Source organism: Adiantum capillus-veneris, unplaced genomic scaffold, assembly GCF_014529385.1.
Source record: "Adiantum capillus-veneris isolate H3 unplaced genomic scaffold, ASM1452938v2 Hic_scaffold_745, whole genome shotgun sequence".
Taxonomy (NCBI): domain Eukaryota; kingdom Viridiplantae; phylum Streptophyta; class Polypodiopsida; order Polypodiales; family Pteridaceae; genus Adiantum; species Adiantum capillus-veneris.
In genome coordinates, this window is record NW_028221745.1 from 7443 (window position 1) to 35437 (window position 27995).

Consider the following 27995-nt stretch of genomic DNA (forward strand, 5'->3'; position numbering starts at 1 on the left):
GTTGAAAGCTGGTGTATGTACAATGGGGATGGTGTTACCCATCTCCCTAGCATCTATATACATGTCCTTTTCCCTGAACTTAAAGGAGATTCTCCTTTCAGGAAATTTAACATGGGCAGCCAGACGGTCAAACCATGGTGCCCCTAGGATTACATCCTCATGCTTGAGAGGAGAGATAAAGAAGTCCTCTTTGTCCACATAGCCTTGGACATGAAGCCTCAATTTCTCGATTAAGGGAGTGACTGAAGCTTCTTGCCCCTTGAAGGCACTGTCTGCGGGTAGGATATCTCCCATCTCGTAGGATTGTATGCCTAGCTTGGTGGCTAACTCCATAGATATGAAATTGTGAGTAGAACCAGGGTCAAAGAGAATAAAAGCATCATGTTCTCTTACCTTTCCCCAAGCATGGCATAGAGGAGATCCTTTGTGGTGAGTTTGGTGAATCTCCTCCTCTTGGATTTCAACCAAAGAAGCTCTAGGAGGATCTTGGCGGTTGTTCTTTTGGGGACAAGCGCGGTACGCATGCCCTTGTTCGCCGCACTTGAAACACCGGTTATCTTTACGATAACGCTCAAGCTCTTCAAGAGAGAGTTTATTCTTTCCTTTGTAAACTCCCTTCTCTTTAGCTTTGTTGGAATTGCCCTTAGGAGACTTTTGGACATTGTCCTTCCCCTTAGGCTCATTGGAACCCTTGTTTTCCGGGGGCTTATTATTTCTTTTACCCCCCGTTTGGAAATTGATTCGCGAGGCCACCATAGTATGGTGTATTACCGCCGATATGGTACGTGGCCTTTGGGAGTTGACATACTCCGCCATTTCTTTGGTTAAGCCCGCACAAAATTGTTGCTTTTGCTCTCCAAAATCCAACTTTTTGAAGACAGTGGCTTTGAGTTGTAGGTCCCAAAACTTGTCTACATATTTGTGGATGGATTCATTGGGAGAGAGCTTTAAGCTTCGCCATTCGGTGAGTACTTTGTCTTTGGCATCGGTGGCCAAAAACTGCTTCATAATGGAAGCTCTTAAAGCCTTCCATGTTCGTGGAGCTTCACCGTTGGCTCGTAGGCTAGACCACCATTGTCTGGCGGACTTTTGGAAGTGCATAGCTACATGGCGTAGCTTAGAGGACTCCGTGAAGCCCTCATCTCCAAACGCCGCATCGAATTGCTGGATAAAGGCCAAAACTTTGTCTGTAGCACCGAAGGTGCCATCATAGGTAAGGAAAGAGATGCTCTTCCCTCCCTCTTTGAATTTCTTCAGCTTGGACGACCTCTTCCATGCGGCATAGGATTTCCTATGGCCTCTTCTTTTTGATGGTTCAAAAGTTGCACCATCACTTTCTTCAGAAGATGAAGAATTTGAAGAAGGTGGAGAAGAGGGTGACCTCTTTCTCGCCTTTTTCTTGTCTTGATCTTTGTCGTCTTCACCATAGCTTTCATAAGAGGAAGAGGATGAAGAAGATGGAGAAGAGGGTGTCCTCTTTCTTGCCTTTTTCTTCTCTTGCTTTTTATCATCCCTCTTTGAATTATGGCGTGGAGAAGAGTGTGATGGTCTTCTCCGCTTTGGTGGTGATGGAGAGCGTTTAGCCCGCCGTCTTCGTGGAGCCATCTCCGCCGAGGTGGCGGGAGACTCGCTTCTTTCTCGTTCCTTCGGTGGAGGCTCTTGAGTTCTCCTTTGGGAAGGAGATGCATCATCAAGAAGTAAGTTCTTGAGCCCTTCATATGGATTCTCTTCTTCTTCCCGAATCGGAGAGAGACCTCTTTTGGTAGTCTCACAAGGAGGCTTCCTAGGTGTTCTCTCGTCATGGTGATGAGCTTGGAGAATCCCGTGAGCACGGAGCTGCCGTTGCACTTCACTTTGGAGAGATGGATTGCCCATGGCTTGTTGAAGCCTAGAAACAAGATAATTAACAAGCATTGAAGCATCATTAGTAGCTTGCTCATGAGCAAAATCAAAGTTATCAACATTAATGTCACTCTCTTTAATATTGTCAGCCATTCTAACAACTTTTAGGTGTAAACTTTTTAGGTGTACTTTGGCACTTCAAGCCCTAGTTGCTACTCCTCTTTACCCCTTTAGAAAAAGCACTCAAGCTACTGTACCCGCGGCTCGAATACCATTAATTGCAAGGAATAGAAGAGAGGGTCTTTCGACACCAAAACAGCACCGGCTCCTGTCAAGCTTCTAATAGCTCAATAGTGGTTAAGCCGTAGGCAAGCCCCGTAGGACTCCACTATTAAGACCATAGCTCTCGACGGTGATGCCCCGTTAACTGCACAAAGGCAGGCGCACTGCAAGGCTGAAAAATCCCTATTCTACTTATTCACTGGCAATTAATAATACCAACCATTTGTAGCTAGCTTGAGGACCTCCCTTCTTGAGCAAGAAAAGAGAAACCTTGAGCTCTGATACCAATGTAACATTTAATGGCCTAAAATCTTATGTGTAGCGGAATTTAGCATGAACATAGTGGGCATTTCATTAGAGTTGATTCCTAATGAGATTTACAAGAGTGCTTGGGTGGAGAGAGCAACAAAAAACATAACACCTAGTTAGATAGCATCGACAATACTTTCAAAAGAGAGAGCAATTAAGCTATTGACAACAGTTGAGGACCGGATTTGCATGGAGCAGGTCCCCCCTCCAAAAGGCTTTGTATTATGGTTTCTCCCATCAAGAGAGACATTGTACAATACAATTCTTTGTGTTCCTTCAAGACTAGCTAGTGCAATGAAGATGGAAGCTTCATACACCAAGCAAAACACTTAATCAAACACAACTTGAATTATCCCCGTTCTCAGACCCAAGACCTCACACACCTTCGAAGATGGTGAGAGCTAGCAGGGTATGAGAGTAGATTGAGAGGAAAAAGAAGTATCTTACGAGAAAGAAGTACATCTCCTCACATAATCACTCATATTAGCATAGCTTAGCTTAGTAATTAGCTTGGTAGAGAAGATGAGCATGCATTGAAGCTTGGCTCTTGGTTGGATTTGCATCCACATGCCAAGAGAGTGTTGATGTAGGCTTCTATCTCACAAGCTTGGAGTAGGTGATGAGCTCTCCATTAAAGCTTGGGAGGAGATAGAGTATTTTTCCCTTCACACATGGTCAAGTGTGAGAGTGTGTGTGTCAATGCCAAGCAAAAATCAGCCCCCCCCCTCTCTTGGGCGAGCCCTAGCTGCTAAATAAGTCTGGCCTTTGCCTCATTGGACCTCCCCAGGTCAAGCCAATAGGAATTAAGCAGCATAAGTGATAGCCTTTAGACATGTGTCCCCCTTTCCCCTTTTGTGAGAGCTTTAGGTAATTAAATAATTAAACTAAACTCTCATTGGACCCCTTTGCCTCCTGGCCAATAGGAATCAGGCAAGCCATGGGGCTCCTGAATGCTCATTGGACCCCTTGGGAGACTGCCCAATAGTCTTCTAGGAGACTTAATTCTCATTGGTTTCTTTTATTAAATGTTTTTAAATTAATTAAACTAGATTTACTCTAGCTTAATTCTCATTGGTCCACTTCAAGGGTCTTCCAATAGGAATTGGGCACACCTTGTGGGCATCTGGCCTAGGGAGCTGACATGTGTCCCTCATTCCCTTTGTGTAAAGGGAGCCTGTGTGTGTGTGTGTGGCTTTCTCTCTCATCCCCTAGCTTTGGGGCTCGCCCCCTCCCATGTAGGGATGTAGAAAGACTTTTTGGTCACACACTAAGCATCCAATTTTCCCTAGGGTTGACCTTTGGACACAACCTTTGAATTTTGGAACCTTAGCATTTTGGAAGTCTTCATGGGCTGAACCTTAGGGTCTTTTTGGCCCATTGTTTCACATGGCTCTTTTGCAGATGGCCCCCCCTTTGGATCCCTATTTTCCCTCCTTTGGATCCCTACTGTGGCCGGTCTGCTAACTTAACCAATATTCTAGATTTTTCTCCCTTGGCACTTCCCCACATTAAATGATCAGTTTAATATGAGAAAATCATTTAGGAGAATTAGATATTGATTATTATGACAAACACTGATCAATGATGCTCTCCAACTGAATGATGTTTTGGAACTGCAAGGAGAAATGCAAAGGATCAAACTCTGTATGGGACAATGGAAGATCCAGCTCAGAGGTCTCACCAAAATCACAAATCAGTTGCTTCAACTCACTGTGGAGTCCTCTAAGATCCCTAAAAAGGATATCATGGTTAACCAGGACTGGGGCCACAGTACAAAGAAATGGATGAGATTCTCTTTGAAGCTAGGATTAAATCAAATCAGCCTCTTCCACCGGGATGGATCCACACAGCTTCGCATTGTCATAAGTTGGCTAGAACCCGTCTGACAAAGGGTAGACGCACGTTGTATGATCCCGACACCTAAACCTACAATCCTCTCACGCCTTATGAATTGGAGATGTCCACTGAAAGGTGGGATCAGCTTGAGCAAGAGGCCATTTATAGAGTTACCCAGAAGGACAATGTTGGCATTGGGACTTCTGAGGCACTGGTACAGAAGAAGGGCAAGAGGAAGCGGGTTCATTGGAAGGATACTGGGTAGTTCCATCTCAGAATCAGACGGTGGATTTTCCTAGTGAGGCACTAGAATTTCTTTGGATGGGCACCCTTGGAATTACAACTATAGGGGTGTCAAGCACTCAACAAGCATGAAGTATGGTATAAAGCTAGCAACTCTTGAAGAGTACTATCATGAGGAACATTAACCTACTCATGAGGAACATCGGCCAACTCAGCAAATAGACAGATGGGTTTAGGGTTTAGGGTTTGGGCCACAAACAGAAACCTAGATGGGTTCCTCAACACCAACTCAGAATCAGGCGGTGGATTTTTCAAAAAATTTGGAGTGATACCAAAATTCAAGAAAGAAGGGAAGGATGTAGAAGGTGAAGACAGTTCCAGCAGGACGGAACTGTCCCTTGGAAGGACGAACAGTGGATCAGTCACACGTCAGTTATTACCACGGGCAGTTACTACAGTAACTCTTGGGAGCTATAAATAAGACCCATTACATTGTGATTGGGCTTCTTGCTTCGTACTTCTTAATCTTGGCTTAGCTGTTTATATTTTGACTGTAGCTTTCCAAGCATTCTCAAGTTACGAGCTCTTCGCCTCTAGCTTCACTCTGTAATCATTACTGTTGTAATCATTTGAGCTTAGACTCATTACACACTATAGTGGTTGCTCTTGAATTATTAATCTGAATCTACCAATACTTTTCCAATCGTTCAGTATGACTCTCATCTCAGTATACTATTTCAGTGCAGTTAACTATTTCAGTCCAGTCTCAGTTCTCTATCCCAGTTTTAGTAACTGAACTGGCGACCTACCATTAGCTTTAAATTCTAACATTGGAATCATTTATCTGAAGAGATCAACTCCAATTCCAGATGGGAAAGATCTCGATCACTATGAAAAGTTACTTTTACGCACGTGCAATAGCACGGGTATGCTCATTGCCAATGGTGTATCTTTGTGGAGTGGAACCGATGGATTTACATGTAGAAAACATAATGGGGATAGTGTGATTGACTATATGATACTCTTCAAAGCCATCATGTATTGCATAAAGAGTTTGATGCTTGGCCAGTAGACCCCGGATCCAAATCATCGAACCTTATGTATTGACCTTGCATATGGAGAAGCAACTAATCATGATAATCTCAGCCAAAGAGAAGAGAAGTTATCACTTTGTAAGGATTTCAAATGGGCACCAATGTATGTTGAAATGGTTGAGCAAAAGTTATGGATGACAAAGCTTCGATATGATGGACCATTGAAAACTAAATGGGAAGCTTTAAAGAAAGTTATTTATTCTTGTGCCGAAGAATGCTTTGCCATTAAGCATGTCCATGGTATCAACAAAGATAGATCACACAAAAGGTGATTTGATAAAGAATGTCAAGATGCTCAAAAGTCCTTGATAAAGCTTGATGCAACTATGGAGAAAGACAACTATCAAAGTCATTTGCATACATACAAGGCATGGATTCAAAAGAAGAGAAGAAGATGGGAAGTAAAGTATCATTTTTTTCAAGTCCAACAAAAGGCACGTGTATGTGAAAGATTTTGGATAAACTTGAGGGACAAGCGGGTTGAGAGTTTTGGTAACTTGAGTCTTGTGGTTATGGGCACACATTCTAGGCTACTATATGAGCAACCAAATGCTAGAAAAATGCCATTTTTTGGTTCACTCCCATGTATGTCCACTTTTTTTTTACTATTGAAGATGTGTGCGGTGGGCTCAAAAAGTTGGCCACTTGCAAAGCAGGAGATCCTCAAGGTATGAAGCCGAAAATGATTAAATGGATGGGAGATTTTACACATGAGTGGATGTGGGATATGTTCAACTTTGCACTTCACAATGGTATGCCTTGTGATTGGAGTACTAATTGGGTAAAGCCTTTGCATAAAGGAGGGGATGTAAAGAATATAAATAACTACTGGACTATTACAATTGGGTCTCTTATGGAAAAAATTTGTTGAATGCATAATGAAGATAAAAATGAGTGATTGGGTTGAAGAGAACGGCAAGCGTGCAAAAGGGAAAGCGGGTTTTTGTCGATGCCATAGCACCATGGATGATCATCTTGTCACTCTTCGTGTTCTTGTGGAGAAAATTTGGTTGAAAGGCAAGCAATTGTATTATTGATTTGTAGAATTTAAGAAAGCCTTATGATTGGACATAACAATTTGTGGAGAAGGATGGAAGAACTCCAAGAGCCAAGTGACTTTATGCTTGCAGTTTCTTAAATCTATGAGAAGGTGATGTGTCAATTGTGCATGGGAAGAGGAATTTCAACAAATTTGCAAGCATTATTGGATTTAAAGGATGTCCATTGTCACCAACTCTCTTTGGTCTATGCATCAATCAATTGGAACAAATGATACCTGAATTTATGCAAGAAGAAGGCATTGAAGAGGTCACTATTGGCAAAGTGGTAATCATGCTTTTGCTATATGCGGATGATGTAGTGCTTCTAGCACACGCTTTAGAGGATGCACAAAAGCTTATGGTTGTCCTTGAGAACTTTTGCTTGCATAGTAGGCTGATTGTGAATGAATCCAAAACAAAGGTTACGCTTGTGAAAACCAACCATAAGGAGAAGCCATGCATTGTCTACACCAATGAGACACTTGAAGTTGTTGAGAGCTGTTAAGTACTTGGCCTTAAGGTTCCGGCCAAAGGTTCCGGCCAAATCACAAGTGGCATGAATGTGCTATGCGTTGTTTGAAAGCCGGAAAGAGAGCGTACTATGCATTTGAGACACCGGTTCTTCTTTATGGAGTCGAAGTGTGGGGCGGGAGCATCTCAAAGTCTACTTGGAAAGATTTTGAGAATGTCCAAAAGCGTTTTCTTACAAATTTTCTCCAAGTCAAGACACAAACACCATATATGCTCCTACTTCTTGAGTTCAGATCTCTTCAAATTGAGGTTATGGGCATGGAAAGGGTTGTGGAATACATGATAAAGATGTGTCAAAACCCCTCACATCAACTTCCTACAATTGCATTGGAAACAAGCAAAAAGTTCAAAAGATGCATAAAAGCAAGATCTTGAGCATGGGATGGACGCAAGACATAAAGAAGTGGTTGGGGAGATGGGATGCATTATACTTGCTACATGATGCCTCAATAGACTCCCAAGTAAATGAAGATTTTCTAAATTGTCAATGTATTACAGCTTGTGAGGAATCCAGTGGGTCACGCTTTATACATTACACCACCCATATTGCCCCCAACTACAAAACCATGTTCTTCACTGGAAGAGGAAACCGTACTCACCCTTGCATGCTTGAGTATATCCCCTTGTTAGCGAGATGCACTATCGGAGCCATTCGGCTTAGCTCTCACTCCCTTCAATGCGAGACAGGGCATTGGGGCAATGGAGAATATTCAAATCAATTGTGCACATTATGCTCATTGCAAGTTCAAGAATCTGAGTACCACACACTATTTGAGTGCTCATCTTTTGGTCACATCCGCACTTGCTTCCCTCACATTTTTAGCTGCCCGTGACTTAGACCTACACACTTTCCTCTTCGAGCCACAATGTGGGCTCTTTATTGCGACTCTCATCACCACAATTTTGGAGCATCAAGAATCACTCATAAGCCATACACATACTACATCACATGTAACTTTGGTCCCATAGGTCATATTTGACCTCCGAGGACGATAATAAAATCTATCTCTCTCTCTTTCTCTCTCTAGCCCCCCCCCCCTCTCTCTCTCTCTCTCTCTCTCCACCTGCCCCTCCCCTTCCCTTGTCTGAAAAGGCTTTTACAACTCTGTCACGTCTCACAAAGAGATGATCCCAAGACTTAACTGTCGATCCAAGGGAGCAAGTGACTTGACTACGGCATGGAGGTACGCAAATAGGTTTTCAATCTCTTGTTTGAACAAAATACACTCCATGGAAACAATCTATAAACTCTCTAGCTACAAAAAAATTGATTTCTACCTCTTCAATCCATTCATACATCCACAAGCAAAACCAGTAGCAAATCAACTCTGATCAACACCAAACTTAGCAGGCACATTCCTTACTAGGTCAGAAACACTTTTGAACCAACAAACCTCAAATCTGCACAGTAAAAAAAATCACAATTTTCTCATGCAACAAAATTACAGGTCATCAAATCTGATGTCAAACACGCCTAATAGGTGCTCCTAACACTAGGAAACTATTGCAACTGATGGAATCTCAAAACAACGCTCGGATAGTGAGATATGTCACTTGGAAGGTCATGGGAGTCGACGCTCGGATCTTGCAAAATGCTATGAGAATAGGCTCTGGCACAAAAATGGTGAAATTTAGCTGAGTGGTTTGTCTTGAACCAGGGTTTTAGTATTGATTGCAGACTTCTTGCCAAAGTGGCTAGCATGTTAAAATTTTTGTTGGGTGTGTGATCAGCCTCTATGGGAAAAAATCACGATTTTTTCCTCAGATTGGAGATCTCAGTTCTGATTGACTTCCAACCTTGTGGGCATGTTTTCCATGATGCAGATTGGAGATCTCAGTTCTGATTGACTTCCAACCTTGTGGGAATGTTTTCCATGATGTGTTAAGGATGTTGAACCATCTAGACTATAAATGTGGCATGCCATGGATTTTTTAAACCACTTTTGGCCTTTTGGCAAGGTGAAACAAGCAAGTTCTTTGCATTGGGTAAGTCCATTACATTTGGTACTTTATAGGCACTAGTTTCAAGGTTATGGTAAAACATTGTCTAAAAAATTAGGATGGTGTTCAAAAGGAATAAGACAGAGAGAAAATTGCAATTTTAAAAAATTTTCAGTTATGTGACTCTTCTCACATGAACATATACTCCCTTGAGACACACTTGATGTGTCAATATTGGATGTCATTATTGTTGTTATTAGCCATTTGTCATGTGAATGAAGATCTAATTGTTGTGCTGGACTATAGGCTAACTGTAGGCTAAAGCATGGTACTATGTATCTTGCGGGACATGATGTAGTAGCCATGTAGAAAGCTGTGTACTGAAGTGTGACTCCATTCTGATTTCATTTGGATGACCTTTAGCAATTTTGATGATGTCGACATCCAAGAGCCTCGTTGTTTGCATCATTTTGCGGGTAGAGTTCTAGTGACTCTCCTTCACAGAATTTGATAGCTTTGATAACCTTAATGTGCAAGTCAAGTTTGGTCCTCACATGACTGAGTTATGATCAATTTGAATCTTGACAAAATAACCTCTAATCAAACTTTTGGAAGTTCTTGTTACTTCATAGACTCTTCGTACACCTGTATCATGTTCTTCTTGCAATTTCCTTGCTTTTTTTTCTTTTTTAATTATTATTATAGAAAATTTAAAAAATAAATAGAAATAGAGAAAAATAGAGAAAATAAGTGAAAAAACTCTAAATTATGTACATAAGTACTCACACCTAAGGGATCATATCTTGCGTTTGTCCCTTACTCTTGATATACCATATCTTTTCAGGGCATAAAATCAAAAACTTCGTCAAAAGAGAAATCAAACACAAATTATAACACCAAAATCGATAAAACAATGCCCTTGTTTTCATTTGATCAATACGTCCGCATTTAAAATGCCTCCCCCTCCTAGTTGGAGTTCTCCTGAACGACAGTGAGCTGTCAGGGTTATGTTGTGCATGGACGCCAAAGTAGTGCTTTATGCAAGGCCTTGTAATGTGTCCCTATGTATACATACTCAGTGAATGCATGAAATAGTTAATGTTGTGCAAGAGGTTGGTCTTAAGCTAATTGCTTAAGGACATTCAACGACGAGGTTTACTTAGTCCTACATTAATGAGCACATATCATATAAAAAGTGTTGTAGGCCAAAAGTATTCTCTTGAATCTATGAAGGTTGAAGCTGCTTTTTGGCTTGAATCTATGTGGAAAGTTTAGGACGCCACACCATTATAGTGGGTGCTGACTGTGGCAAGTGTTGTGGTGTCTTTGAAGGACTTCTTTGGATTGTGGTTGCCATGTGATGAATATGACTTTATTGTTTTGGAATCCACAGCCTGTGTGTCATTTTTTGAGTAGTAACCAGTTGCTTAGGTACCCACACCTTTTTGTATCTGACGATTCGTGTTTTATTGACCTTTGGAGTATGGATGACTGGTGATGGATCGCACTTGGTCACTTGTCTTTCCTTTGTAGCTTTGGGTGAATATTGTGGTTAACTTTGACCTTGATGAGAGAAACTTTGTAGGTGGGGCTTTGGGCATCCAAATGAAGCTTGCATCAATTCTTGGGGTATCCTTCGGTATCCATATTTATCTCCTTGAGGGTGTTTGGTGTTGTCTTGATTTGACCTTGGCTTTTGTCGCTTCTTTGGTACCCGAATTTGTTTGGGATGGTTGACTTGAGTGATCTGCTTTGATGTTCTTGAGTCTTCAATCACACTTATCATGCATAATGGAATCAACTCCATACCATCCTCGTTACCAATTCTTGTAGGGGTGATCTCATTGACACACACATCTAAGGTGGCCAAAATTTGAACCCACTCTAGGGGTTCCATCCTTCCCTCTAGGAAAGATTTAGGTATATATTGTGAATCTTCAAACGACCTATGCCCTTTACACTCCTCTTTTGCAAGGCTGTCGCATTCGAAAGCTCCACACATCCATAGGTGAGTTTTAGAGTTCAACCACACAGGTACTGCAGATTCTATAGCTATAACCAAATGAAAATCCTCTACGGATGTTCTCCGTACGTTTTTGTAGCTGTGGTTAAATTGATGCGATGGTTTCCATGTGGTGCAAGTAGATATAATCATAGCCCTAATCTTGAACCATATTTAACTGAAGCATGAATGGCATTCCTAGAATAGCATCATAGTTGTTCTAAGTACCAAAATCTACTACTGCAAATGCATGTTGATACTCAATTCCATAAGAATTCATCACCACCTACTCCAAAAATCCAATAGGCTTTGCAATATAGCCATCAACTAGCTATAATTTCATCCGTGTTTTTCTAAGGGCATGTTTTTCCCATATCGCCCAAGTTACTTTAGTGGCAATGGAAACTCCTGCACCATTATCCAAAATAGCAACAATGATTTCTATTCCTTGATGTTGTATGGGCAATGTGGTGTTCCTCTCCTCACCTTCATAATAATCACCAACCTTGTTTATAGGAATTGGGTTCGAATCCTTTTTGGGTTGGCTCCAATCCCCCATTTCTTGACCCATTGTTTCAATAAGATTTTTTATTCCCATTTTCTCAAGACATCTACCAACATCTCTCCACATATGAGGTCTGACTTTTAATAGCTCAATTATCGTCATTGTGCATGTCACCGGTGTTGACATAAATTCTTGCAATCCTTGAGAATCTATGACTGTCTTATGAGTTCTTCTTTGAGATGGCAAAATCATAACACCAAATCTTTCCTCATATGGTCCTAAGTAGGAAGGCAACTCCTTAAGGGTTTCCTCTCTACTATCTTCTGATCTTTTTGTTCCCTGGTCACCATACATGAATTGCATCTCAAAGTCCATCATGCCTTTTTTGAGATCAACTTTCACAATAGGTGCCAATTCAAATTGATGATTGCCATCTCTACCCTTCCTAACTATGTCCCAAAGTTCTTCAAGCCAGCCACCTTTGACTTCTGGCACATGGAGATATATGATAAATAGATTCATCTATTGTATTTGATACCACTTGTTCAACTTCTCTTTCTCCACAAGTAATCACGTTCCCAATCCCTTGAGGATGTTGGATCTCCATTTTGTTCTCTTTCCCATCTCTCTGATTTGAGCTCTTTTTGTGAACCCCGTCGTTAGCTAAAACCTCAGCTTCCTTCATTGGTTCTTATTCAGTCGTGTCATTTAAGCTCTCTTCCATTCTGTCGTTTGTTTCTTTAGGATCGACAGGTGGTTGAGGTATTATCCTAGCCTAAGCTAGCATGTATGGTGGAGGTTCCATAAGAACTTAAGCAGTTTTAATCAACATATTGCACATAGGAGAAGTTATCCACCGATGCTCCATGGTTTGGTGTTTGCATACTCTTGCTTCATATGCCTTTGTAATTTCTTCCAATGGCTCAAACTTATTTTTTGACTAGGACTAAATCTCCTTAACTAACATCCTTTGGCTCTACGCTAATTGGCTTTGGTACTGCTTTGGGGTATTTCTTCTAGTATCACAGTAGATGAGTACTTTGTCGATTGTTGTAATTGCTCTCGAGCTTGTGACAACTCAGCAGTAACAACCTTCATCCATCATTTGTCCCACAACATTGACAGTTGTATTCCATGATGATTGGATAAGCACTGAGCAACCATCCATTACTATTGCTGGATCAGAGGGAATGGGATCATAAACCGTAACAAGAGCCATATATGGTAGCATTGCAAAGTCAGGTTTTTGAAGAATCAGTCATCCTTTGAGAGGGTGATTTTGTAGCTGCTGAAGTCCTTTTTTTTTTAGTTAAGGCTAAAGCCAATTCACTGAAAGGAATAGGAACTTTGCTAGCTAGACTGGCAGGTTCTGGATCCTTTCCCTTATCAGTATGAACCACCAACTGATTAGCACTGGTCCTCTTGTGCTGGTCTTTTCCAGCAATGGTGTTTGTTGGAGTTTGCTCTGCTTGCTGGCTGGTCCCAGCAGTATCCGTGCTGGAGCCTGTTCATCAGGTGTTGTTGAAGCCTGGCCTACTGAAGGTTTTGCAGTAGGTAAAGTCTTAACGTGACTTTCCAGTTGCTTTAAGAAAGCACTACTTTTGGCTAATGTAGCCTTTGGTTTCTTTGAACTACTGGCTTCCGCCTGTGTGGCCTTCCTCTTTTGTCCAGTTAGAGCCAATTGAGTGCCTAGAGCTTCTTGATCTGAAGATAAGTCAACATTGTTAGTCTCTGGGATGGGCTTTTGACTCCAAGCCATCCGTACTTGATAATGAGTATCTGGAGAAGTTGCCTAGTAAAGAAATTGCCAGACATACCAAGCTTTGAAAACATTCTAAGATTTCAACTTGGCAGTCTGTTGAAGCACATTATGAGACAAAATCTGACATAAGTTGATTGGAGCTGTAGCATCTAATCTTTTTGCAAGCAACATAGCAAACAACTTTTTTGACACATATGTGGGGTTATTTTTCAGACTAACAGCTTCAGCCACAAACCTGTAAGCAGCGAGGATGTCCAGACCTGCTACTAGAACCCCTTGTGCACTAGCCTTGCATTTTCTCTTGGCTGCTTCATCTTCCTTAAGAGCTGTACTTATTTGTTCTGTAGTTGTTGTGGCCAGCTTCGGCTCATTTGGAATTTTGAAGGCATAAGCAATGCTGTCAGGATTGGCTGACACTTTCATACCATTTACTCCAGCACTGTCCTCATCGACATTGAAGGAATCAAGAACCTGCTTGATTATAGCCGTGTCAAAATCTAATCTTGTGGCTTGTACCACTACATGCAAATCCCATAGTCGGAGCAACACTTCTGCTTGCTCAGTAAACACATACCACTGTATCTTGCTATGGGGAATAAGTGGTAGAGAAGCTTTAATAGAGATGATGAGAGCCAAATTTTCGTCTACGATATCCTGCATCTTTTTCGACATTTTTCTTCTACCCATGCACTGTGAAGACGATAAGTCTGTAGAGGAAGAATACATACTTGGATAGTCAAAGCTGTAATCAGGTGTGTCTGGTAAGGATAGACAGTGATCGATAGATGCTTTGGACGAGGAAGTTTGTGGTTGTATTGAAGAAGCCTCAGAGCTCGGCAATGGCGAATGTGTAACAGTAGGCAGGCGTCATGCAGGATATTTATGAGGAAGAATGCCCATTGGCCTTACTGATATATGCATTCGCACCATAAAAGCTCCACTAATTACCGTTCCTAGAGTTTTGTGCACCCTCGGTGACGTGGAATACATGCATTGCCTAATACTCCCCATATTTCTTATAATCATTATTACAGGCAGTCCCACTGGCCCTTTTTCCCATAAAAACTGATACTGGCTCTGACACTTTACTAATTCTGTTATACTGGCATGGTTTTGTCGTGCTGAGGCTTTTCTGACCCCTTGATTGGCTCTGGTACTGGTTGTACTGGCTCTGGTCCTAGTTGTATATGAAAAAGGTTTAATATAACTGACTCTGAGTTTTCCTGGCCATCAGTTCCCAGAATGCCAGTATCTTCTTCCTTGGAAGTCTTTTTCATTCAAATAATATAGCTTGATCTTGGCCCCATTATAAACACCTAGCAGCAGTAGTCCAGATAAATATTTCAACCTTACTATGCCATTTGAAAACACCCAATTGACTTCATACGAACCGGTGCAAGCTATCTTCAAATTTGATTTCTTAGGCCCCAGTTTGGATTGATATAGTAGCACTAGATCTCCCTTATGGAACTCCCTGATTTTAATTCTTCTGTCATGCCAGTGCTTTCTTCTTTGCTGAACAATTTCTTGTTCCAGCATAGCATCCACACTGCATTAACTCCTCCAATCTATTTTTTAGGCTATGATTGAAATCCAATCCATATTCCACCGCCATCCTGAGATTGGGAATCACGAATTCCATAGGCATGACATCTTCAGTCACATACACCATTCTGAAAGGTGTCATTCCCGTAGTGACTTTGTAAGTTGTCCTATAGGCCCAGAAAGCAGTTTGGAGCTTCAGATCCCACTGATGTGGTTCCTTCTGAACGATCTTAGTGAGAATATTCTTGATAGTTTTGTTGCTGCTTTCTGCTTGACCATTGTACCGTGGATAATAAGGAGTTGATTTCTTGTGCTTCACTGAGAGCATCTCCATTAGAACCTCCATAATATCATTGATAAAATGTGTCCCCTGATCACACACAATTTCAATAGGGCAACCATAGTGGCAAAAAATATTTTCAAAGAGAAAGACAACAGTGGACTTTGCAGTATTATCTGGAAGAGCCTTGGCTTTGACCCATTTACAGACATAATAGGTAGCCATCAGAATATACCGGTTCTTCCTTGGAGTGACCTTCTTGAATGGTCCCATAAAGTCTAGACCCCATTTCATAAAGACACCTAGTGGTTGGACTGGAGTAAGTGGAGTCATATCAGCTGTTGTTGGTCTGCCCATTCTCTGACATATGTCACAAGTTTTACAAAAACTTCAAACATCAGATATTAGAGTTTGCCACCACAATCCGGCATGCAAAATCTTCTTGTAAGTAATATCAGTGGAGAAATGTCCTCCAGAATCCCCATCATGTTTCTTAGAAATAACTTGCATTCTCCCTTACATTGGCACACACCTTCGAAGAACCCCATCCACTCCCAGTCTATAGAGCATTCCTCCTATGATGGTGAACATCAGACTCTTAATAATCAGAGCCTTCTTCTGATTCTAAGTCCAATTTTTTGGGAATCCTCCTTTAAAAAGGAGTTGATATACATGATACCATTCTGGACCAGTGTTTTCCTTAGCTGTTACCTGAAACAACTCTGCATCCACTAGCTCATCTCTCAAGGATACTTCGGAGTAGCCATCAGTACTCCTAGATAGGAAATCAACACCACAATGGGTTTTACCAGGCTTATGAAATATTCGAAATTCAAACTCCATTAGGAACATCCTCTATCTTATCAGTCTGCCTTGAATAATGACTTTGTTAATCAAAAATAATAATGCATGATGATCCACATAAAAATGAAATAGCTTGCCCAACAAATAGTGTCGAAACTTAGTAGCACTGAAAACCATTCTTAAGGCTTAACTGAATCTCCATTCTTGTTTAGCCTACCTGAATCTCCGGCTAGCAAAATACACCGGATAATAAATCCTCCCTTCTGACTGAGCTAATATTGCTTTCATTGCCAGTCCTGAAGCATTGACATGCACATGAAAAATAACATCCCAATTCGGTTGTCAAAGAACTGGCTGACTGATAATGGCATTCTTCAAATCTTGAAAATTCTCCTCACATTGAGCAGTCCAATTGAACTTGTTATTCTTCTTTGTGAACTCATACAAAGGCAATGCCTTGGAAGCAAACATATGCACAAGTCTTCTATAGAAATTGATATATCCCAAGAATGAGCTTAATTCTGATGCTGTGTGTGGTGCCTTAGCTTGATGGACACACTAGATTTTGTCGTTGGCCATCTCTATGTCATTCCTAGACACTATGTGTCCCAATAATAGTTCTTTCTTATGCACGTATGTCGCACGTGTCAATGCAAGGAACTTGCCGATACACTGTGTGCGAGCCACAAATGGCTCCAAGCACACAACAAGCCTAAACTAGTAAGCTCAAAGATGGCGGTGGTGTGTCACTAACCACTCTACGCTTGCTGTTGTGGAGGATTCCTCGCCGCGAAGAAGAGGGAGACGCCGCTATGCCACGCTCAACCGCCTTGCCGCCTCGTGCCGCCACAATGCTCGATTGCACTCTCTCTCTCTCTCTCTCTCTCTCTCTCTCTCTCTCTCTCTCTCTCTCTCTCTCTCGCATACACACACACAAGGAGATGAAGAAGAAGAAGATGGAGATGGAGCAAGAGCACTCTTCAATTGCACAAATGAGAGAATGAGTGAATTTTAGGTAGTTGACTTTTATATGAGCTCGCCCCATTCACACTTGGGCACCCATGCTTAGCCAACTAATCCCTTGAATGTTCCATTTAGAGTGCGCCTCTCATTAGCGATCACTCTTACCCTTTTCCTATTGGACCGACAAGCCCGGTACCTGACTCTACCAAATAAATAATACAATGTCTGTCGTAGGTGATAGGAATGTGCGTGAGAGTTAACATTTCTAGACCAAGAAAACAAATTTGAATGGGTTCAGACAAATCTGCTTTTCCTTGCAGTGCTACAAAACCATTTCCAAAAAGAGAAAATGCTTCTCCTCAGTTGAATAGATAGTGAAGTCATCCATAAATATGGCGAGAAATCTATGAAGAAATTCACTGAATATTTCCATCATACATCTTTGGAAGGTAGTTGGAGCATTGCAAAGACCAAATGGCATAACCAGATACATGAATGCTCCCCATTCAGTAATAAAATTAGTTTTACTCCGATCTTCAGGAGAAAATCTATAGCTTATTATAGCCACTATAGCCATCCATAAAGCTATACATCTCGTGGCCTGCAATTTCATCAAGAAGCATGTCCGTAAATGGTTATGGAAAAGGATCCTTAATAGTCTGAGCATTCAGCTTTTGATAATCCATAAAAACTTTGAGCTTTCCATTTTTCTTGGGCACTACTACAATAGGAAAGAACTAGTCACTACTGGCGACCTCAGTGTGATAAACTCAGCCTGCAGAAGGTTATCTATTTCTTCCTTGACCTTCTTGGCATAATTTGGATTCATGTGTTGCAAGCTCACTGGTATGGCATCCAATTTCAGAGGTATTCTATGTTGACAGACTTCAGGATCTACCCCTTTAGATCAGTGTGTTTCCATGCGAATACATCTTTGTACTTCTGAAACATGTCTGCTTTCTCTTTCATTCCTGGGTCTAGATGCTTGTTGACTTTGATTAATCTAGGATTTTACTCATACCCCAGGTTCCATTCTTCGATTTCTCCTCGGCGTAATCCCAAGACGAATCCCTTAATTTTGAACCATCTTTCTGATCTTCAGTAATTTCCTCAGAGTGTACTTGTTCAGAGGTCGCTGGCGTACTGGAATCTGAGAATTCCTTTGTAGATTCAACTGGGTTTTTTGGCCTTCCAGTTAGATGAATTGGTTGTTCTCCAAATTTCAGTTTGGTGAACTGACCTGGAAATTGCTTCCTTTGCTTTTCAGCCTGATCTTTGTCAAATAATATTGCATTTAGATCTATATCGCCTAATGGAAAGATATTCATTTCTGCCAGCATCCTCTCAATTTTCTTAACTCCAGACTTCTGACAAATCTCTTTTGGTCTCAGTGTCTTTCTCCAGTTCCTAGTGTTGTTTGTCTGAATCTGAATTCTTCTACTGGCGCCTTGTATTGTCAGAGTCTGATTGGCATAGTCGTGAACAGACTGTGCCGCTTGCAACCATGGGCACCCTAGTAGCATTCCATATGCACCTTGTACATCTAGTACCAACAAACTGGTCTTGAACTTTTCTTTTCTCACCCTTATCTGCATACTTTCTATCACCCCAGTTGCCTGTACAACTCGATGATCGGCCATTCGAACTTTGAAAGGTGTTGGTTTCAAGTTTGTGATACCCATCCTTTGTTAGCATGGTACAGTTACACTGATGTACGCTTATAGGATAAGTTATGACACAGATATGGTCTACACTGGAGAATTAAAAAAAGGGCATACAACACATTAGAATAAGGGGATTTTCTCAGTCCAACACACACACATTCTCTCTCTCTCTCTCTCTCTCTCTACCCAACTTCTATGCAGGAAAGGTGTAACTAGGAATGATTTTATTAAAATCTTTCTATGTGAATATGGTAACAGGAAGTGCTACGAGCCAACAGCAGGAAGGGCTAAGAGCCATCTATTACCACCTCTTTTGGCATGGCTAAAAGCCATCTGTTTGTAGTCCATTAGTGATGGAACAATTCTATTTTGTTGAGTATCCATAGATTCTAATGTACAAGCAAGAGTCTTCTCATTAGCAAATTGTGGGGCATTCTTTTCAAGCTACACACTTTACGTGTGAACGTCAAGTTGAGTTGTGAAACTCGTAAAGGATTATCTCTACCAAGGTGTATAGATGACGCCATCATTTTTGCCAACACGACTATTCACAAAAAACCAAGATCATGGATTTTTTGGTGTGAACAAGATTTTTAGTTGTGATTACAACTCCAAATTCAGTGGAGTTCACATTAGCACTAAGAGTGCCTATATGAGTCACCTTTGGGGTACGACCCAACGAGTGATTACTAAATCACTTAGTATGGGTTGATGGTCAATTTTTGGAACCTTAACACTTGAATTTTCAAGGAAAGAAGTCCCCAAACTGCCAAGGGGTAGTGAAAATATTTCAACTTAAAATTTAATGAAATGCCACAGGCAAACCTAAGGGGGTCACGAACAAGGCCAAGGGCTGTGGTTGCTCGTTGGGCAGTTTTTATGCAACGTTTAACCAAGAGGTTTGACAATGTTGCTTTAAACCAAGGGGTCTCGATTGCAAAGGCTGCTAGCACCCAAGGTTACATGTGCAATACTTCTTGCATTTCACTAATTTTCAATTAGAGTTCCTAGGCCTTTGCAGGTGGGAAATTTAGGCAGGTACTTTTCACTCCACTACATGTATGCATCTGTTTTGGTTTGGTTTCTTTGGTTTCATTTTTGTACGTAGGATGCATAAACAATTCTTGCTCTTCATCGAAATGACAAGGTCATGTAAGAGCCACGCAATTTGGGTTGTGGTGCTTGAAATAAGTTTCTACGTTATGCAGCTATAAATCCACTTGTAGAGTTTATTTGGCACATGTTGTCACATGGGATGCAACATGGTCTAGGAACTCAAGGATTTTGGTTTAGCCAGTGTGGAGCATGGATAATGAGGGTCTCTCTGACACGTTGCATGCGTGTTTACAATTACCTCCACATCCAAGTACATCTCGTACTTGAAGGATATTTTTTCAGACATCCTTAACTAAGACACATTTCACATGTGGAGAATATGAGTCTCTGGGACAGACACTGGCATCGCTATTTCAATTATGTGTTGCAACGATGTCCCTATCTGTTTCTAGACCATTTTCAGCACGACGTATCAAGAGCAATTTCAGTGGCCAGAAATTGTCGGATACTTAGAATGACGTATTATGGTACAAGTGCTGCTAAACAACATTACAGATGGTTGTTTTACATATAGAAAGGCTATGAGTTGTTAATGAAAAACTTTCATTGTTTGTACCTAGAAGTGATCACTGTTTCACCTTCTACTAGAGTTCAGACGTTTCAGCAAGGCTTGCAAATGATTGCAACTGAAAGTATTTAGTTTCTTTTCAGAACTATTTACATTCCTCTTTAATGTGTGCTAGGCGCATCACATTTGCCATAAGTATTGGCAAGGATGATCATGGATATACAGGCTCGGATCTGTTTTTTGCTAAATGCATGCACACTAGGTGTTATGGGCCCTAGTGTTTAGCAAAGGCTGATTTGGAATGGCATGCGTATTCATCAAGTTGTTGCTTATGAAGCATTTCACACTCTACGTGTGCAGTATCTCTATGAGATTACTTTTGGGTCTACTAATCACCAATAGAGGTCATGGCTCGGTTTGGGTGCTTGTGGATTTTTCAAGTTAACCACGATGGTTATGCTGGACATTGTTGATTCCCAATCATCTGGGAAGACTGTCTGTAAACCGTGGGGGAAATACACCTCAATTCTCTCAGTTATCCAAGGAGATAGGCAAATTACAAAGTGTAATCTTGTGCTAAAGGATATGCAAAGTGCGTACATTAGCAACAAGCAATCCAATTAATAACCATTTATTGCTCTACTTGGAGTTTGCTTACCATCAGATAAAGCATGTTTGCGATTAGGTTTAGTCTCTTCATGTTTAAATCAGGTTCTCAACCTTGAACACTAGTTATGGTGGGGTAGTTAATTGATGAAATTTGAAAACAAGTCAAGGACTTACACTTGGCTGATGAGTTATGTCAGCAAGTTACTTTCACGAAAAGTGAAAAACGGTACTCTTTCAGGTACATCTTTGTTGTGATAACTCGTTTAAGCATGCTCATGTACATTCTAAATGTGCATTCTAAATGGATTCTACACACTAGATAGTTCCAAAAGGACAACAATGTGCAAAACCACGATGTTATTCTTGATTTCATTGAACCTCCTACTGTACCGTGTTTTGGTCAAACAAACACTTGGATCCATGAAGGATACCACTCTGGAAAACATTAGTGTTCTTATGAAGATCCTACCACTTTTGTTCTCGCGGACGAAAACACCTCTCCAAGGGGGGAGTAATGTCATGCCAAGGGTAGGACTATAGGAGGGCAAGGCCCTAGCCAAGGGCCGATGGATACACATGTGGTACATGGGCTATATATAGCTAAAAGACAGAGGGCCAAGGGCCTATATATAGGTATGGTTGGGTGGTTATTGGCATGTCTATCTCCCTATGCCCTTTCATCTGGTTTCTTTTTTGATTGCCAAATGCAGGTTTTGATTGGGACCTGGGCTTCAAATCCCTTGGAATATGCTACAAGCACATGCAACTAATCATCAGCTCTCATGTTGTCTCAATGTTAGTGATTGGAAACTACTACGCACATCTACACAATGGTGGAAGTCACCTACCAAAGGTTTTTATGTAGTTTTATTGCTGACACACAAATTGGAATAAAATTCTCAAGTATGTGAGCCTCACCACAAACCAATGCATGGTGGAACATAAAATTGCAATAGGTATGGCACTCATTGATGTCGTTCAAACATAAAAGTATTTGGAGGGTTATCACATGAGCATTGCCTATTGGTGAAATTTGGCAAAAGAAAAGAATAGCGGGGGAAAATGCTCTAGATGTGGGAAGGTTGAGACATTGAAGCATTTATTCTAGAACTATTCTCAAGTGCAAAGATGGTGGGATGACGCTGTGAGCCATTGGAGGAGTGCATGGGATATCCAGATTACCAAGTTTAGGCTCACATTTGGATATACTTTCTCCAAGGACTCTCACCGAGAGTTCTATCTACGATCATCTAGAGTTTGATTCCTGTCATTCATATGGGCTACTCGAAATGTTATAGCTATGGATCAGATTCATGTACACTCATATGGACTCCCTTGGATTGTCCTTAAATTAGAATGTTGAAAGACCTGATAGGAGTTGGGCAATGGCATGGCACAATTCACCATGCCAACTCATTCTTCAAAAACTATAATATAATGTAAATACGACCCTATTTGCCCCCAGAGAGAGAGAGAGAGAGAGAGAGAGAGAGAGAGAGAGAGAGAGAGAGAGAGAGAGAGAGAGAGAGAGAGAGAGAGAGAGAGAGAGAGAGAGAGGAAGGGATAGGGGTTATAGCGTGATAGGAAAAGAGAGAGAAAGAAGGGAGTGGGAGAAGAGGAGGATCTTGAGGAGGGGAGTGTGGTTGCTAGAGGAGGAGATGGAGGAAGGGAAGGCATTCAGAGGGGGATATGGAGGAAGGGAGGGCGGATAGAGGAGGCAATAGGGAGAGGAGGTGGAGGATGTTGGAGGAGGAGGCTGAGGAGGAGGAGCAAGGGAAGAGGAGGCAACAGATGGGCGGCAAGAGGAGGGGGGGTAGGGAGGGCGGCCCAAAAATAAAGCTCTCTCGAAGACCTAACTCAACGACAGGAATCGGGCAATTGGACATACCTTTTGAGACTCTACTAATCAAAATCCTTTCATTTAGATTCAACCCATATTGCACCACCAACTTGTCTATATTTTTCTAGTAGCCGTTGTTGTTGTCCCAAAAATGAGCCAACTTGGAGATCCCTTTGTTATTAACCTATCTAGCAATTTCCTCCAAAATGCATAAATGGATCCTCCTCCTAACTTGGAGAGCCAATGTGACTAATGTAAGATGGAGCACTTGAAGTATCTCAAGGTCTCTCACCATTCTCACCATTCTAGTGATGGTGCTGCTTTTAGTGCATTATCTTAGTAGCTCCTCCTTATCTTAGTAGCTCCTCCGTGCAACCTCCAAGCTTAAGAAAGACCCAACTTAATGCTAGCAATTTGTCTTGCATTTTAGTCTCCTTCCAAGGGCCTCCTTGTGAGCAAAGCTCAACTTTTTTAGAAATATCCCAAGCCATGACCACCCAATCCGGCCTTTGATTTCATTAAGAAGATTACTAATTTGGCACAGATGGCTATTGCATGTATCACTGGGTCTAGGATATCGATGCGACCTTGGTCCTTAGGTCTTGCCGCACATTCCCCTTTCTCCCATTGCCATGGAGTCGTGTATTTTGTGCTATTAGAAACCGTTTAATGGGTTTGAGAAATTCTTTCCAATTGCACATGGCCATTTTTGAATTGGGTGAGATAAATGAAATGTAGGGAATTATAAAGGAATTAATCACACTCATTGTATTGTGGCAGGGGAGGAGTGCACCTTTTCATCTTCTGCTAATGTTTTTCAAGGCTCAATTGAATCTTTGTTTGTTTGAGATGTCTACCCGAAGTGGTACACTGAGTGATGTTCCTCTCTTAAGGAGTGTTAACAAGATCAAGCATAATTAATGGCACTAAAACGATTGGCGGCCTTCGGTCGCCTCTCTCTCTCTCTCTCTCTCCTGAGCGCAATCTCTCTCTCTCTCTCTCTCTCTCTCTCTCTCTCTCTCTCTCTCAACACGTTAAGCGCCTTGGGCTACAGGCTGCATTATCAGAGCCTGGCCGAAGCGAGTAAGAGCTGACACATGTCCAAGGGAGGGGGCCGGAATCAGCAGTCCCCCTTTTATAATAGTATAGAAAGCTCTATAGAAATCCCTCACTTAACAAGTGTTGCGTGCGGTCCCTCCTTTGGCAATTGTTGACAAGATCATGCATGATTGATTGATGGCAAAGTTCTATAAAAATCCCCTCACTCCCTTAGCCTAAGGAAAGGGAACAAGTTACAACTACAATAAAGGTACCTTTCTAGAAGCTAAGAGTTTATCAATTTGGTTGAAGGACGACCCCCATACTTAAGAAGTTTATTTTGATCTTTAGTCAAAAGCTATCTGGAAGTCCCAATGTAAGAAGAGGTTCATATCCCTAATTGGGCACTCAGTCCATAGCTCTATTTAAAATTTTGTATCACTTTATACAACTTTAGAGAGATTAGAGATCTTTAACTCACTTGTTAGCACCTTTTAAGAGATTTTAAACAAAAAAGCTTACTTCAAAGTCAAAAACTTTGGGAAAATCACTAAAAGCAAGAAAACGTGGGCACAATGTATTGAGTTGATTGTGTTGTCCCATATCTTTAATTTTACTAGCAATGCATGAATTATGCAAATCTCTCCATACAACATATGACTTTCATGTCTGTCTCGTCGCTATAAATACACTGCCTCATTGTTTGTTTGCATGAGCAAGGGCTTTGTGTGAGAAGCTTGAAGAAAGAAAAGAACCATGTCTGCAACATCTCTTGCAAAGAGAAAAGAAATTGACATGATTGCTTTGAGATATGGGTTCTTGATCACGATCCTTTGTGCTAGCGCGCATAAGTGTGGTAAAACTTGCTTACATGAAGTGGCTTGAGTAGTATCTTTTGCGACATTGTTATTTATAAGTTGCAAATTTGCATCACTAGGAATGATCTCAGATTAAATCTCTCAATTTCACAACTAAACTCATAGTCTTTGATCTTGCAGAAGCTGATGTCGTATGTGAAGAGTTGCCAATGGAATGGTGTGCTTATTCAATCTCGTCCATGGGAGCTCGATGTATGCTAGAAGGAGAGAAGGATGGAGACAACCCAATGGTGTACAAGTGTAAGGTACATTGGATGAAATAGAGAGAGAGAGAGAGAGAGAGAGAGAGAGAGAGAGAGAGAGAGAGAGAGAGAGAGAGAGAGAGATAGATATGCTCATTGCTCACCCTCAAAGATGAATAGAATGAAGCTTTGTAAGTGTTACTATGTTGTTTGTACAAATTTAAAGGCCTAGCATGAGAGAGAGGTTTGAATTGCATTGAGAGAGAGAGAGAGAGAGAGAGAGAGAGAGCGAGCGTTGTAATGTGCGCAGACATCGAGCGTGGAGACGAAGGTGAAGGGAGGATGGATCGAAGCAGAGGAGTGCATGGAGGCGTGCGGGCTGAAGAGGATGACGGTGGGCCTCTTCTCGCAACCCCCCTTCGATCCTCAATTCTTCTGCTCCCCCCGCTGCGCGCGCTCATGCCCCCATCTCCACTACCTCTTACTTCCCCAGCTCTCACATCAAGGCCCAGGTCTCTCTCTCTCTCTCTCTCTCTCTCTCTCTCTCTCTCTCTCTCTCTCACACACACACACACACACACACACACACACACACACGACAAATCATGCCATTGTCTGACGTTAGAAGTTGCTGTGCTCAGGTAGCTCTATATCAAATGTCGATGTCTGCTTGCATGTGACTAACCCCCATAGGTCCATGAATGAGGTCTTTGAAGGGTCCGCTCATCCTCCACAGTATATGTCGAGTGGTGGGAACAACGCTGATCGGAACTACCGACCGGTCGACGGTGATGGATTTCCTCGCAGTCATCATCCTGACCATGGATGGGGACGTGGTGATAGGCGACATGGGTGGATGGGAAGGGATCGCCACCCAGGTGTGGATCCCTTTGAGCCCAGTAATGGTGGCCCTGATTTAGCACCATCACCTCTTTCTGGTGACTATGACTACAATATCAGTCCAAGTCCATCTCCTTATTCTGATGAAGACGTAGACTGATGTAGCCTTTCGATATTTTTAACTGCAACGCGGTAATTTGGCTTAGGCTTAATGTTTGATGCCTAGCTTGTTGCCACCATAGCTTCTTTCTTGTCTTATGAATCAGGAATGTCTACTGTTTTCCTTCTGCCATCCAAAGACTTGACTCTTTAGAAGGTTTACTTGAAGGATGCCAATAATGTTTTTGTCTTGGAATATTACCAAAGTACCCTTGTATTTCCTCAAATTTCAACAATTCCTCTGCTCGACTTTTGAAAGAATTGCTGCAAGTTATCAAGTATTTTATCCTTTTCTATAGTAGAGATCTGTCTTTAAGTCTCTTTAGACCAAAAATAAAATAAAATCAATCAACAAGCTCAGAAAGGTGGCAATTGAGTCTACAAATAATGTACTCTTTCATGCTAAAAGAGCCCACAATGCCATTAAAAGTCCTAGTTCTATCATCATCTAATGTCTCGAGAGATGTTTTGGGAGTTTTGTTAAGATTTAAGGGCATCTTTTATTTCAACACCCTTGGCACATTCACTCTTAAGGCACACCTACATAAGCCCGCATGGAGGAACCCACACATATACAAGGGACAGGTAGCAATACTTGCACTGGCAAATATGTGAACATGCCTAAATGCTGTTTAATATTTTGAGTAAAGAGAAATATGTGATTTGCGGGAATGTGGAACACCTATGACACCCTAAAATTACCTTCCACGTAGTTAAGACTACATTACTTCCTCATACGGTTGAATGCAATCATTAGACCACTTATTGGTTCGGTTCATTTTTGTAGGAAAAAAAGTTTTTTTCAGGGCTATATTTCTAAGCTTGGTCAAATCTGGATTAAGTTAAATTGAAAATTTCAATAAACTTCCATAAAAGGGCCCATGAATACTCCATTGAAACCCCAATGTACTAAATTTTGGAATGTGAATTCAAACTTAGAATATGTCCTTATCGCCCACAATGTCGCAACCTTTTTGGAGCTCAGAAGGTACAAAATTTGGTAGCACATTTATTGCAAGAATCAAAGAGCAATTAAAACTGGCATCCAAAACATGTATTACTTCAGAAGATTAAGCAGAGTAGGTTAAAAAGAATTTAACACACAAGAAATTAATTCATGACGAGCAATCTCATATCACTTTCACTACCACTCCACAACACACGTCAATTTGCTTTTATGAGAGAATAATGCTTCTCTTCTTGCCATGGCCCCATGATGAAGACTATTATTCTAAGAATCGGTGGACTCACATGTAAAGATATATATAGTAGAAAACCTACTAATGAATCCCAATATAGTAAATAATTAAAATTCAAGGTTATGTTTAGCATAATTGATCCTACTCAAGCTCAAGCTCAACTTCCAAAATGCAGCCAAATAACTATACCAGTAATCATGTTGTTATTACTGCACACCCATATTTTCCCAACCACTTACACTTGCTCCAACCAACTACAAGCTATTTTGAAGGCATTTCAAAGCCAAATTTTAACACTATTGATATTTTGTCAAATATTTTTTTAGCAAATGCATTGCCGTCACAGATACACTTTATCTTTTTTGTAGTGGCAGCCTTGGAAAACATGAATGAAATGCATACAAAAGAGAAACCAAATATGCACACCTAAAAATCATCTATACTTGATTACCATCACAGTACACTATCAGAGTGAGAAAGAGAGCAAAGGGAATTGTAGCATGCGCATCTCTTAGATTGGAGTGTTACACATGCATGTAAGCAAGAGGAGAGGAGACAGAGGAGAAGAGTGGCACAAACACTTAGACCAAGCTATTCCATTTGACATCGATCTCTATATGAACCCCTGTGAGCCTATTTATTAATTTAAGATGAGTTACAAAATAAAAAATAAAAATAAAAAATTATATATATATATATATATATATATATATATATATATAGAGAGAGAGAGAGAGAGAGAGAGAGAGAGAGAGAGAGAGAGAGAGAGAGAGAGAGAGAGAGAGAGAGAGTTTATATATAGAGGTGTCCCTGTTACGAATAATAGAGTCTTATCCACGTGCAATTTATATCATCCACTATATGTTGAGAAATAATCTGATCATAGAGATTGCTTTCCACATGTTAATAAACACTCACGCCAAGATACTCCGTCCCACATGGGTCTCTCTGTGAGCATTTAATTTTAGAAGATTTACAAAAAC

The 27995-nt window shown here is 41.1% G+C and overlaps 1 protein-coding gene across 1 annotated transcript; it reads left to right on the forward strand.

Annotated features, from left to right (window-relative positions):
- Positions 1 to 24471: 24471 nt before the first annotated feature.
- Positions 24472 to 26116, forward strand: LOC147416619 (uncharacterized). Its single transcript, XM_086508216.1, has 4 exons — positions 24472 to 24610; positions 24753 to 24877; positions 25125 to 25326; positions 25456 to 26116. The coding sequence occupies exons 1-4, from the start codon at positions 24511 to 24513 to the stop codon at positions 25812 to 25814; spliced, it is 786 nt and encodes a 261-aa protein (XP_086364342.1). The 5' UTR covers positions 24472 to 24510; the 3' UTR covers positions 25815 to 26116.
- The last annotated feature ends 1879 nt before the right edge of the window (positions 26117 to 27995 follow it).

What these genes read in the sequence shown, in the direction of transcription:
- LOC147416619 (XM_086508216.1), top strand. Translation starts at nt 24,511, where the DNA reads ATGTCTGCAACATCTCTTGCAAAGAGAAAAGAAATTGACATGATTGCT. An exon ending in TGCTAGCGCGCATAAGTGTG is followed by an intron (nt 24,611 to 24,752) that starts GTAAAACTTGCT and finishes TTGATCTTGCAG; the next exon opens with AAGCTGATGTCGTATGTGAA. An exon ending in CAATGGTGTACAAGTGTAAG is followed by an intron (nt 24,878 to 25,124) that starts GTACATTGGATG and finishes TAATGTGCGCAG; the next exon opens with ACATCGAGCGTGGAGACGAA.